We start from the raw sequence: 14,860 nt of genomic DNA, 5'->3' as shown, positions 1-14,860 counted from the left end.
GCAGTCTTCCGGGCAAATATCGCATCCCAAGGTTTCAAAAATTGATCCTTCAGGATGGCCCAAGATGCCATTTCCAAGGTCAGTCTGCGAGAGGATTTCTCTTGTTGCTTGTTCAAGGTCATTAATCTGTTCTGTGCATGAATCTTCACAAATGACTTCATTAGGTAATTCTTCATTATTTTTCCCTGTTTGTTGCCTACAAGCGTTACATTCAAACTTGCGTTTTCTAGTTTTGTTTAATCTCTTAATATCTACAGAAGTACAATCAGGCTTATTGCAATAGTTTTTGTGACAATTAACGCATTTAATTATGAAGTCATCATTGGTCAGACATATACAGCAAGTAAGCGGCACGGCTGATGCGCTGAAATCTGTCATTCTGAAGTGCAAATGGGGGCTGGAATTTCAGTAATTTCGAGGCAGGTAGTCTTTAGTACAACAAGATAGGGCACTTCTATCGTTCGATGACTAGCCTATGAAATATGCAGGTGGAAATGGGGGAGGTTTTAATCCCTAACTTTGTCACCGCTTGACCTTGTTCAGAGCTTAAGTGCCGTATTGCCTTAAGCAGAATATTGCTATGTTCCGCTGCACTGAATCGCTATAAACCAACCGTTCCTTTCAACTATTACGCGAAGTATGAATGCTTAAAATCAAGATTAGACATATTACCTGTTCAGGATTCCATTAGTAGACACTATATCCGGATTCCACTTCTCATAAGCTCTCTGTCAATATGCAGTTCATTTATGATCCTTTCAGGTTAACTTAGGTATTTGAGTATTTTTAGGAGCACATAATTCAGTAACTCATTGACCTTCGCCTCCTAGCGGCCAGATACTGTCTCAGTATCTGGACATACTGTCTCAGACCATCGTAATCGCCGTTACGAAAGCAAAAACCCTTCCCTTAACCCCTGATGGTAGTTACCTCTTTGAGTAAATCCTACTTTGGCACACTGTGATCACTGCCACCTAGTGGTTCCTTTATCTGCAGATTCTTAATGCATGAAGAATCATTACTGATAATCAAATCAAGAGTATTGCTCCCTCTAGTTGCCTCCTGAACATGCTGAGGTAGAAAACAATCATCCAATAAATCCACAAAAGCCTTGCTAGTGTGTAGTGATTAACCCACAAATTCCAGTCAATATCTGGGAAATTAAAATCCCCCATTATAAGACATTCTGATTTACTGGTCCATTCTATTTCCCTGTACAGTTTCTTATTATACTCATCAGAGGCATTAGGACTATAGCACACTCCTACTCTCAATTTTGATCTCCCAATGCTTATGTCACACCAAACGAATCGACACTGCACTGTCCAGCAACGTTGACTGGCTTCACATGTTAATGTACCAAATAGTTGACTGCTGAGAGCTAACTGTTTTAGCTAATTGTTGAGGCTAAAATTTTAGGACTGGTAGGGATCCAAAATTCTTTACACATTACATGTCAGTGTACTGACAGTGCCATGTTAATCATAAAGTATCCCATGAATTAGATTAAAGAGTTGATTTTTGTAGCAGAGAGAAGGTTAATAAAATGGACTAGTTCCACAAAGAGCAATATTTTAATAATTAGATATAAATATATTTCAGATGAAAAATGGTAAGAAATACACATCTAAGTGCTAAGAGAAGTATGAACCAGATTTATCCATTTGTATTTAACTGTATTGTTTAATTTTGTGTGTAGTATTAATTGTTGCTTGTTAAAGGTTTTTGTTATCTTATATAATGTTTTGTGTGAGTTGCTTTTTGATTCATTCACCTTAGAATCTGAACTTCTGTAATGCAAACTGATTGGATAGTGTGTTTGTTATTTGTTGTCTTCTAGCTTCATTAAGGCGGAAACTGCTTAATTGTGCAAGCAAAAAAAAAAGGAAGATGAGTACACCTCCACCAACAACTCTGATAGGAAGTGCTTTAGTTACATTGCCTGGGCTTCTTGCCTTGAAACTTCAAGTTTTGAAGAGACTGAAAAATAATTTTACAGGAAGCCGATTGCACACTGAAGAGATTGTGGTGGTTATTCTATAACACTACAATTATAAAGTAGATTCTGGAAGCAGTTATAGAGATTACTTTGAGAAATGAAGCCTCTCTGGTTAACAAGTCTTCAAATATTTAAATAAGTTTTCTTTCAAAGATTCAAATTATATCTTTCAAAGAAATATAACTTTACTTCATTGAAATTACCTTATGTTATATCCCTTTTAACAATGGATAATTATGAAATGTAACAGAATATAACTTAAATTTAACATAGTTTCATTACAAAATTTTCTGATTTGATAAATCATGATATTATGGCACCGAGGAAAAAAAAATAGACAAGTTGTAGTCTATTATATTATATATATATATGAATTTTGCATATTAAAATATTTAAACATTTATTTTTGTGCCAATTTGTGAGATCCACTCCCTTTACTTTGATCTTGAGATGGGCGACTTGACTTTGAACCACCATTAATCCCATATTTTTTCTTCAATGAATAAGCAGCCATCGACCTCAGCTTTTCTGCAGACAGGGGAGATTCTGCAAGATCTATACTTTCATCAAACTTCACTCGTTCACTAAAAAAAGCAATATTTTATGCTTGGGTTATTATTATACGACTTTTAAATTTTTTGTAAGTTGTATATGTACATTATATAACTTTTTTATTTTTAATTTAATCCAGTTTTTTAATTAACCTAACCAACAGTGACCTAATTTTGATTTGATCAAAATTACCTTCTTTCAGCTTAGCAATAGACTTTTTACAATGTTATTTAGCTGTTTTTGCTACTTTTGCACACTAAGCTGTTAATTTCTCTGTAAAATTTATTTCAATAAAAAAACTTATTGCTGCTTGATTTATTAATGCTGTTGATGCTCATCACCACACAAACTTTGGCAATGTTGACCATTCATGTGCACAAGCTGTGGTTGCATAAGTAAGGAGGAGTGGTTCTTATCACAGTAATGGGACCCATCTCTACCCTCTCACTCTAAACCAGTTCATTTCTGTAGTATTAAGTATTTTTTATCAAATCATCTGCCATTTGGTATATATGAGGGTGTTTGACAAAAAGTGGGGAGAAGAGTTGCTACTTTAGTCACAGAGCATGAAAAAACTAGCATCCTTGTAGTGACTAACAGAGAAATTCAGATTTTATGTTGATGGGTACTAATTTCTATTTATGGCTAACTTGGGGAGGGACTCATCTGCTGTCAATAGAAACTGAGTGCTAAGTGGCTCCCTCCCTAAAAAATTGATGGGTCCTCAATTTCTACTGAGGCTCCATCAACATAAAATCTATGTTTACAAAAATTGCAACAGTAATTCATATCTCACTGAGCTGCTTCCACGACACTTCTCTCCTTTAAATGCAAAATTCTTATTTAGCTGTTTCATGAACATAGATATCATATAATTCCACATGTTCTCTCTCTCTCTCTCTCTCTCTCTCTCTCTCTCTCTCTCTCTCTCTCTCTCTCTCTCTCACACACACACACACACACACACACAAACCTTAAGCCAATTATTAATAATTTCATCATTGACTGGTCATCATTTTAGTTGTATCATTTCTTGAATCAGTTTAACCATCCAAAACAGTTGCACCCAACTCTTTCCAGCATTACAACCCCTTTAACCACAGAACACCTTCTGCCATCCACCTTTTATGAATACGAACAAAAGTAAATAAGTTATATATGGAATTTTGGGAAAAATATTTGACAATATAACTATTATTATTTAATTAACCCATCATTGTTAATCACCTTGGTATCATATTTCTATCTAATTATTTATTCATTTATGTTTTTTTCATATTTGTTCTCATTTTCACTCAAACCCATTCTGCTCATGAGACAGTCATTCATAATAATTTCCAAGGTAATTTTCTTTTACAGGAAAATTCTCTATTAACCCCTGAATTAGGAGCATGTGGTTGATTCAACCCCAGACAATATTTCAGCAATTTTTCCTTCTGCACAGCTGAAACTCTTAATAGCTGTGTTTGAAAATGTTTTATTTGATTTCTCCACTGAAAATTCCAGAAATTTCTGTTATCACACACTTTTAAAAAAAAATTCATGAATTACGTGATGAATTATTCATCACGTAATTCATGCTTCATGTAATTCATGAATTACATGAAGTGTAATTCATGAATGTGAATGTGTAATTCATGAAGTGCATGCTTCATGTAATTCATGAATTACACGAAGCATGCACTTCATGTTTCAGGCAGAAGGTGCTCCTGTTACTGACAGGCTGGCATCCAATTTCAGGCATTTGTTGAAGTATGCAATTTTTAAATTTGTATTTCATTTGCCATCAGATCTAAAGGGAATTTTAATTTCAAAAATTAATTAAAAATTATTTTCAAAATATAAAAAAAATGGATTTTTCACAGTTGTGTTCAGAAAATAAAGATTGAAAATAAAGTGAACACTTTTGAATTATTTTTTGCTGATTTTTAAAATATAAGTATGTGTGGTGTCTAAATGATGACTAGGGAAAGAACAATCCTTTTGGTGCCTGCTGATGGGTTAAAAATTCAAATAGTCTCTATTGACTAAGCTGAAAATGTATATAACTGAAATATTTATAAAATTATGTTCAAAAGTTTTCTTGGACTTCTTGCAAGTGACTGAGCTAGTTAGCATCAGACTTGCTACCATCCCCTTCAGATACCTCCTACACCTCTTAAAATTCACTTTTTGGACATTTTAAGAATGCAGTGGCTTTAGCACTAGTATTAAAAGCCACTATTATAATAAGGTATAAAATTTGACCATTAGGACAGCAAGTTGTTTATTTTTAAAGAGGGACCATTAATTGCAATATTTTTCATTATGGCATCTCTTATTTGGAGTTTGCCCTTGACTTTTAGCCACTCATGTGCAGACAGATATGCTACTCCAAAATATTACTTTAATACTGTTAACATTGTGTATATTTGTAGAAGGCCACCCTTGTGCAACAAACAGATATTCCCACAGATGGAATGGCTGTGCCTCTAATTGCTAAAGGACAACTTCTCTGGCATCTTGATTTGTTGATTGATATGTTTTTTTTTTTTTTTTTTTCAATCATGTTATCAACCAGTTTCCACAGTTGTTCTTTCTGTTTTACTATCACTGAGATTGGGGTAAAAGCACAATATCACTTTGAAAGCCATTAAACTTCCATTAAAATTTCTCATTTTGTTCCAAAGTCTTTTTTCTTTGATCCTTTCATTTCATTCAAACAATGGAAACAATCAAAGCAACATTTGAATACTGCAAATTTTTGAAAATAACTGTGCAAATGTACATGAATTTGTGGATTAAAGTTTTTACATATGTGAGGAAATAAATAATTGGGGGACTGGCTTGATATTTTGAGATCTACCTTGCTCCCTTTTTCTAAGGTTGTAAGGCAATGAAGAAGAATATAACAAGATACCTAATGCATAAATGTAACTACCTTTAAAAATTATGTTGTGGGAGCTAGGGTGATTATCCATTAATAATACATCTTTGACAACAGAGGAACAAGTCATTAACAACAACATAGAAACACAGACTACCCACCCACCGATGAAGAGCCAATAAGCTCTGAAACAGTACCATCTAGGTGGTGGTATCCACCAAGAATAAGTAACAGTAGTCTTCTCTATTAGAGAAGTGTTACTTATTTGAGGTAGTGCAATACCATGGCAACTCATTGTAAAGGCATTCACAATATGAGATATACTTAAATGATGCCAATTTTGTAACATTAGCAGTAGCATTAGTTGAGGCATATGATGCAAGAAAGCACGCTTATTACAACATCAGCCAAAAAAAAAAAAAAAAAAAACCCCTTCCCATTTTATTCATCCGGTCACTCCAAATGTTTGTCTAGTTCAGCCTTAAAATTTTTTTGGGCTATCAACTTCCACAACAACAGATGGAAGTCTGTTCCAGCAATCACCTCTACCCACTGGCTAAAGGAAAACCACCATACATCTATTCTACAACTGTCTTTCCTCAATTTGAATTTATGCCCCCTCAGGTTCTTAATCTGAGCAAGCAGAAGTTTCCCCATTAGTGTTGAACCTGCTCAAACCATTCAAAGCCTTATACACCTCAATCAGATCACCTCGTGGGTGCCTAGTCTCCAGATGCTGCAACTTGCAGAATTTAAGCCTCTCTTGGTAAGAGCACCCCTTTGTTCCTCTCACCAATCTTGTTGCCCTTCTTTGTACTCATTCTAACAACTCTACATCCTTCCTAAAATGAGGCCTCCAGACCTGTACACAGTACTCAAGGTGTAGCCTGACCATTGCCTTATGCAAGGAGATAATCACCTCCTTGTCTCTGCTAGCAAAATTCTTATATATCATTGACAAAACTCTATGACCTGCTTTGGCAGCATGTCTGCACTGCTCAGAGAACTTCATATCTGACTGTAACTACTTAGTAGTTAGCTACGTATAAACATGATGCTATAGCACAAACCTTTATGTTAGTTAACTTCTTCATAACCTGAAGCTATTGCCCTAAATAAATTATGCAACATAGAAACCTTAATACTTTTGCTTCCACTTATATTTGTGCAAGAGTTATTTATTTGTACCTTGGGGTGCTTCTTTGGGGCCTGGAACAAGTAGGCAGTACTTTTTAGTAAATAGATTTCATCTGTGAAGGATCATCACTTCAAATAATGCTGGCACCTGTTGTTTGTAGTGTTCTAACATCAACAGATGCATCTGAATTTGATCCAGAATCTATATTACTTGAACAGAATTCTATTTCATTATCAGATGACATTATAAAGAGTTCATTCAATGTCATCAGCTTCAACATACTGTCCATCACTGTTCCTTTCAGTCCTGAGAGTCCCAGGCAGTGGATCCATTATAATGATCCTTTAGGGTAAAATTTTATATGAAAACACTTTTAACACAATTTTATCAATAGACACACACTAAGGATGATTTTTTTTAACAAACTAAAGAATTAAAATTCAGCAAGCATAATCTTCAAAACATTTTACCATTTCTTTTTTGTGTAAATTACTAAACTAGATAAAATAATTTGAATATGGCAAAGAACATATGAAACTGTGAACTAACTATACAGCTTTTATAGTGCTCTCTAGAAGTGCGATTGATGCTAAACAAAATTCCAGCCATAATGCAATAGCCATGTTTCAATCAGTGTGTTGTTATCACTCAGCTGTTCATTTCATGCACTTTTCTTTTTACAGGATTTATTTACTGACATAATTCAATGGATGCACATTTGCATTGAGGCACAAAAACTGCAGTTCATTTTGATGTAAGTTTACATTCTGGAAGCAAATGTGTTAACCTGGGTCTAGAAACTGATATTTGGGAGAGCTTTTGCTTCCAATATATATACCTGTATATTCTATGGAGGAGACATGCTTGTCAATGTTCTAACCTATACAGACACAGGTTACTTAGACCTACCTCCTAGAATGTGAAGCAGATCTGAGTCCGGTGTTTGCATGTGTGGGGAAGGAGTGCAGCTGCCTATATTAGATACCTCACAGCACTGGTTATTGCAGGTTATTTAAATACATTGGAAGCAACATATATTACTATTTAAATAACTTGAATTTTGGTTTGGAACATACACATTTATACACAAGTTTTATTGAGGGGGCATTGATTTTTATCCATGTTAAATTTTTTCAGATATCTTGTCATATTCTTCTTATTCATTGTAATCCTTACAGCCTCTTGCAATATTCAGAGCATGCTGTTAATGGCAGGAGCAAGATGCTGTCTTCTCAGGTGTGTTCATAGCTACATGAACACATGCCACACGTGGGAAGACAGCATCTATGATGCAAGAAAGCAAGCTTATAAAAAATCATCCAAAAAAGAAAAAAAAACACACACACACACCCTTTCTCACACCACAATAACTGTCCAGTTCTTCCTTATTCAAACTAGCTAATTCCACAACAACAGATGGAAGTTTGTTCCAACAATCAATCACACACCTATCTTGCAATCACCATTCATCCTTTTGAATTTATGCTCCCTCACATGTGTAGTCTGAGAAAGGAAGAATGGCATGAACGTTGAGCTTGCTCAATCCAGTCAAATCCTTAAACACCTCAATCAGATCGCCTTGCAAATGCCTAGTCTCCAGATGCTGCATTTTGCAGAACTGAAGCCTTTCATGACAAGACTTTTGTTTACTTCACCAATCTCATTACTCTTCTCTGCAAGCATACCAGCAGATCTACATCCTTCCTAAAATGAGGGGCCTCAAGACCTGTATTGTGGTAATGAGGACTGCTGTAGACACAACAGCCTAACCATTGTCTTATACAATGGGGTAATCACCTCCTTATCCCTGCTAGCAAAATTCCTATATATTAGCATTTGCATTAGTTAAGGCATATGATGCAAGAAAGCTTGCATATATAGCATCAGCCAAAAAAAAAAACCCTTCCCATTTCACCCATATGATCACTCCAAATGTTTATCTAGTTTAGGCTTAAATTTATTTAAGCTATCAACTTCCACAACAACAGATGGAAGTCTGTTCCAGCAATCAACTACCCGTTGGCTAAAGGCAACCTTCCGCATATCTATTCTACAACTGTCTTTCCTCAATTTAAATCTATGCCCCCTCTGGTTCTTAATCTGAGCAAGCAGAAGTATCCCATCAGCATTGAGCCTGCTCAAACCATTCAAGGCCTTATACACCTCGATCAGATCACCTCACAGGTGCCTAGTCTCCAGATGCTGAAACATGCAAAACGTAAGCCTTTCTTCATAAGTGCACCCCTTTGTTCCTCTCACCAATCTTCTCTGTCCTCGTTCTAGCAACTCTACATCCTTCTTTAATGAGCCCTCCAGACCTGTACACAGTACTCAAGGTGTGGCCTGACCATTGCCTTATACAAAGGGATAATCACCTCCTTGCCTCTGCTAGCAAAATTCCTATATATCATTGATAAAACTCCATGACCTGCTCTGAAAAAATCATTGACAAAACCCAATGAGCTGTCCTGGCAGCCTGTCTGCACTGCTCACAGAACTTCATATCTGACTTTTTTTTTTTTTTTATGAAAATCCCAAACACGAAAGGTATCAAAACCTATAGTACTTAGTACCGTGCATGGGTTGAAGGAGAAGTATGAGGGGAGGGGGATGCCGGAAACTTTGCTCTAGAGACTAAACATGGGTTTCACCACTTCAAGCCTCCAATAAGCAAAGTGGTGGTATTTCACCGGTTGATGAAAGTCATCTACCACCTACAGCATAATTATCCCAAGTATTTTTCATTTTCCACTACCCTGAGTGTAGTACCACACAGTTGTTATATTAATCTGGGACTAGTGCTACCCATATGCAATAAGTACCTTGCATTTGTCAATATTTAACTTTAATTGCCATTTCTCAGTCCATCTGCACAATTTTTCTAGACTTTTTTGGAGGAGCTGACCTTGATTACTGTTATTAACTGCCTTGCCAACCTTTGTATCATCATCAAACTTAGACATTAAGCCTGATATACCTTTATCAATATCATTAATAAATATAGAAAACAATGGGCCTAATACTAAACCCTGGGGTACTCCACTAAGAACATTAGTCCATTCATAACCCTTGTGTTAAATGATAAATGGGTGGTTGAAAACCACCCATTTATCCAGAGCAGTAACTTGCCCTTAATGGGCAACAAGGGCAACTTTAAGGGCAACAAGATTAGTGAATGGAAAAAAGGGGTGTTCTTACGAAGAAAGGCTTAAGTTTTGCGAATTACAGTGTCTGGAGACTAGGCACCAGCGAGGTGATCTGATAGAGGTGTACAAAGCCTTGAATGGTTTGAGCATGCTCAATGCTGATGGGGTTCTTCCTCTTGCTCAGAATAATCACCTGAGAGGGCATAAATTCAAATTGAGGAAAGACAGATGTAGGATAGATGTGCGGAAATTTTCCTTTAGCCAGCGGGTGGTTGGTAGGTGGAACAGACTTCCATCCCTTGTCATGGAAGTTGATAGCCTAAATAAGTTTAAGGCTCAGCTGGACAGGTATTTCGAACGAACAGAGGGGTGAAGTGGAAGTGGTTATGTTTTTATTTATTTTTTTTTTGGCTGATGCTGCATAAGCTTGCTTTCTTGCATCAAATGCCTCTACTAATGCTAATGCTAATGCTAATGCCACACTTCTCCAATTTGTACAGCAGTCTTTTATATGCCACAGTATCAAAAGCTTTAATATAATCCAAGTATATGATATCAAACTTATTTTCTGCATTCAGTTCTTTGTGACTGCATCACAGTATCCAATCAGACTGATCAGACAAGTTGAAGCCTTTTATAACAAATCTATGCTGTTTCTGCAGGGTCTGTTTCTGCATTCCTGCCTTAGATGGTCCTACATTATTTCTTTAACCAGAAACTCCATTATTTTCTGTGGATCAGAAGTTAAGCTAACGGGTGTGTAATTATTCATGTCACCTTTTGATCCCCCTTTGTAAACTGGGGATACATTTCACATCTCCAGTCCATAGGGACCTGTTATGTTATGTTATGTTATTTGGTTTTTAGGAGCATTAGCAACTAAGGCCATATTGCTCCGGGAGATGCGGTGGTCATTTCCTGACCTTTCCGCATCTTCCGTATTTGGTGGTGACGGGCTCGAACCCCGGTCTAATCAAGAAGCGTGTGCTACGCACCGCTGCTCCTTCCCACCTGGCTACGGAGGCGCCCCATAGGGACCTCTCCTGAGTCCAAAGATGCTCTCATAATTATGGCTAAAGGTTTCCTTACCTTCTTTGCTGCCTCCCTTAATATAAATGGATAGATCCCATCCATCCCAGGCACCTTCCTTATTAAAAATTCAATCATTTCTTTTCCACTTTCCTCTCAGTTATCACAAAATCATTTAGCTCCCTGTTAGATTTTGATGAACTTCTGGCATTACCCTCCCTAAATAACTCTGGCATGTATGTAGATGCAAAGTACCTATTCAACTTGTCAGCAACCTGAGCAAGATCATCAACAGTTAAACCATTGATATCAAGTGGACTAATGTGACTCAACCCCTTCCTTCTATTATTATTATTAGCCATATGGTGCAAGGAAGCCTGAGGCTAATGCTGCACCAGCCAAAAAAATTTCCAAGTTACCCTGTGTGTGTGTGTGTGTGTGTGTGTGTGTGTGTGTGTGTGTGTGTGTGTGTGTGTGTGTGTGTGTGTGTGTGTGAGAGAGAGAGAGAGAGAGAGAGAGAGAGAGAGAGAGAGAGAGAAAGTCAGAAAGTCATGATGATATCCAACTCAGAACCTTGGGTGTGCCAAGCCCATACTCACAAGATGTGAGCCCCTGAGGTTTGTTAATATAAGTAAAAAATTCTTTGCTGCTTTTCTTGGCATCCTTTGCCAGAGATTTCTCATAATCTGCCTTAGCTTGCCTAATCTCCTTTGTGACTCAATTACAGACTGGTTTATATCTATTGTAGGCTTCTGTATCACCTGATAATTTATATGCATCCCATGCATTTTTATTCTCTGCCATGAGTCTCATCAGTTCATCTGACATCGAAGTTAGGTCTTAGCCTAAATGAATGGCATTTCTTAGCTGGTATGAAAAGCCTAGTAGCTTCTAAGATTGCTTCCCATTTAGCATTTGCTGTTAGTGACACCATCAGATGATTCCATTGAATAGAATTTAAAAACTATCTGGGACCATTGAAGTCAGCTTTACGAAAGCAAAAGCCCTTTCTTACACTTAACAACAGTCAGTGATCACAGTGTTACATCAGTATACTGTGATCACTGCCACTCAGAGATTATTTTTACCTACAGATTCTTAATGCATGAAGAATTGCTGCTGATAACCAGATTAAGAGTATTGCTTTTACTATTAAAACCAGTTTTATTTGGTTATTAAGTGTGACAATTTTTTTTTTATGTACTAGGATTATATCCAGTGAAAAGCTGCCCACATTTCATGAAAAACTCTTGCACTCTAAAAAAATTGGAATGAGCTGTACCATGCTTTTAGGCCTCAATTTCTTTGAGATTGCAGTGAATGGGACCATATAAGGTATAAGGTATGTTCGTGTCAGACGGCGCCTGAGATTTCTCCCATCTCCGCATGTGTTTCGCTGTATCGAGGACAGTGAACTGTCAAGCCAGAGACTTGAAAGTGTGTGGGTCGTGTCTGTGCAGTGTGATATGTTGTGCCCATTGTTTATCCGGCTTATTGGCCACCAGGCCCCTAGTGGGGCCCGACGTTGCCCATACCCTGTTTTCACCCTTCAAGTTGTATGAACTATTGGTCTCAGCAAGAAGGCATGAAGTGCCACACATCTTCAGCAGCAGCCACCCACGTCCTTTCTGTAAGAATTAGGCACTCATCTAATTTCTGGTGGATTGTGACCCTCAATATCACCAAATTTGTCACCTTTGGATTTTTTTCTCTCTTTGAGGGGGGGGCGGAAACATCTGAAAGGAGTAGCCTACAAGAATGTCTCTCACATGCACTGGATGGGCTGAAGACCAATGTTGCAAAAGCTATTGAAAGCATTAGTCTTCCAAAGCTGGCAAGGTGAATTCAAACACGGGAAAAAGAATGTGTGTGTATATTTTTGAAAAAAAATTATCATTTTCAACTTATATTTTAATGGCGTTGACATTACTATATTGTTAGTAATGTAAGTTACTAACTGTAAGTTACTAATCACATACTGGCCTGTGAACTGCCTAATCCAAAAATAAAGCTGTTTCACCTAGGTCATTCGTTATTTGGTTTTTAGGAGCATTAGCAACTAAGGCCATATTGCTCCGGGATATGCGGTGGTCATTCCTTGACCTTTCCGCATACTCCGTATTTGGTGGTGACGGGCTCGAACCCCGGTCTAATCAAGAAGCATGTGCTACGCACTGCTGCTCCTTCCCACCTGGCTACGGAGGCGCCCTCACCTAGGTTACAAGACAGAGATCATCTCTGTTCATGTTTTATGCACGTTATGTCACCCATTTCTATGATTCCTGAGACCTTATGTTTTGTGCATGTGGGGAGGGGGTTGCTTCATGCAAAAAAACAAGGCTGTGTTTATCAAAAATGTTCCAACAAATAAAAAAAATTGTCTTTATTGAAGTAAATCTGTCACTGTTATTATTATTATTATTATTATTATTATTAGCCATATGGTACAAGGAAACCTGAGGCTTATGCTGCACCAGCAAAAAAAGATTTCTGAATTAACCCGAGAGAGAGAGAGAGAGAGAGAGAGAGAGAGAAGAATGATGGTATCCAGCTCAGGATCCTGGATGTGCCAAGCCCATACTCACCCGATGTGAGCCCCTGGGGTTTATGGAAGGCTTCTGTACAGATTGAGCAGTATGGCAATTAAGGGCAAGTTACTGCAATGGATATAGGGATGGTTGAGTGAGAGATGGCAGAGGGTGGTAATAAATGGACACTGCTCTACGTGGACTAATGTTATTAGCAGAGTCCCCCAGGGTTCGGTGCTGGGCCCATTATTGTTTTGCGTATTTATCAATGATATCGATGAAGGTATATCAGGCTTAGTGTCCAAGTTTGCAGATGATACAAAGGTTGGCAGAGTTGTTAATGACAGTAAAGACAGTATGCTACTGCAACAGGATCTAGAAAAGTGAGGCAGATGGGCTGAGAAGTGGCAACTGAAGTTTAACAATGACAAATGCAAAGTACTCCATATCTGTATAAGCAGTAACCCAAGAGAAAAGTACCAACTGTGTGGTACTTCACTCAGGGAGGTGGAGAATGAAAAAGACCTGGGGGTAATTGTGCAGTCAGATATGAAGTTCTCTGAGCAGTGCAGACAGGCTGCCAGAGAAGATCATGGAGTTTTGTCAATGATATATAGGAATTTTTCTAGCAGAGAAAAGGAGGTGATCATCCCTTTGTATAAAGCAATGGTCAGGCCACACCTTGAGTACTGTATACAGGTCTGGAGGCCTCATTTTAGGAAGGATGTAGAGTTGCTAGAACGAATACAGAGAAGGGCAACAAGATTGGTGAGAGGAACAAAGGGATGCGCTTACGAAGAAAGGCTTAAGTTCTGCAAATTGTAACATCTGGAGACTAGGCACCTGCGAGGTGATCTGATTGAGGTGTATAAGGCCTTGAATGGGTTGAGCACGCTGAATTCTGATGGGATTCTTCCGCTTGCTCAGATTAAGAACCTGAGGGGAACATAGATTCAAATTGAGGAAAGACAGTTGTAGAATAGATGTGCGGAACTTTGCCTTTAGCCAGCGGGTAGTTGATTGCCGGAACACATTTCCATCCATTGTTGTTGTGGCAGTTGATCGCTTAAACAAATTTAAAGCTGAACCAGACAAAGATCTGGAGTGACCGGATGGGTGAAATGGGAAGGGCTCCCTTTTCTCTTCCTGACTGATGCTGCACAAGCCCGCCTGTTAAAAATATTGATGTTAAAAGAGAAGATTCTATCTTTAAAATCATCTAATTAATGTATAAATGTTATTAAAAATAACTGTTAAAAGTGTTAAAATAATTGTTACAAAATAATAGTTAAAAGAACTATTAAATATGCATAACATATTTAATAGTTCTTTTCTATAGTTCAGTTGATTTGGCTAGCATTTATCCATGATAAACTTAAATTTATTAAATTTGTAAGTGTTGCAATGATTAACTAACCTCATGTCTGGAGGAGGCAAAATTATATTCTTAATACTCAGTGATGGAGCAGACTGTACAAATGAAGCTGAACCTGAACGACCAGATAACTGGCTTGCTGACTCATCCACAGATGACGCTGACTGAAAATTATAAACAAAACTGTTTTAAAAATCCAGATTTACATTCATTATTTAGAAAATATT

The 14,860-nt window shown here is 37.5% G+C and overlaps 1 protein-coding gene across 1 annotated transcript; it reads right to left on the bottom strand.

Moving 5' to 3' along the window:
- Positions 1–2,399: 2,399 nt before the first annotated feature.
- LOC150089130 (uncharacterized) lies at positions 2,400–14,845 on the bottom strand. Its single transcript, XM_090388484.1, has 3 exons — positions 14,840–14,845; positions 14,676–14,797; positions 2,400–2,583 (listed from the first exon to the last, which is right to left on the bottom strand). Exons 1-3 carry the CDS (start codon positions 14,843–14,845, stop codon positions 2,400–2,402), a joined length of 312 nt encoding a protein of 103 aa, XP_090244610.1.
- Positions 14,846–14,860: the final 15 nt, after the last annotated feature.

The sequence above is a fragment of the Mastigoproctus giganteus genome, chromosome 2, assembly GCF_048544385.1.
Source record: "Mastigoproctus giganteus isolate SK-2022 chromosome 2, ASM4854438v1, whole genome shotgun sequence".
NCBI classification, from domain to species: domain Eukaryota; kingdom Metazoa; phylum Arthropoda; class Arachnida; order Uropygi; family Thelyphonidae; genus Mastigoproctus; species Mastigoproctus giganteus.
Note: the sequence above shows the minus strand (reverse complement) of the source record. Positions and strands in the feature narration are given on the sequence as shown.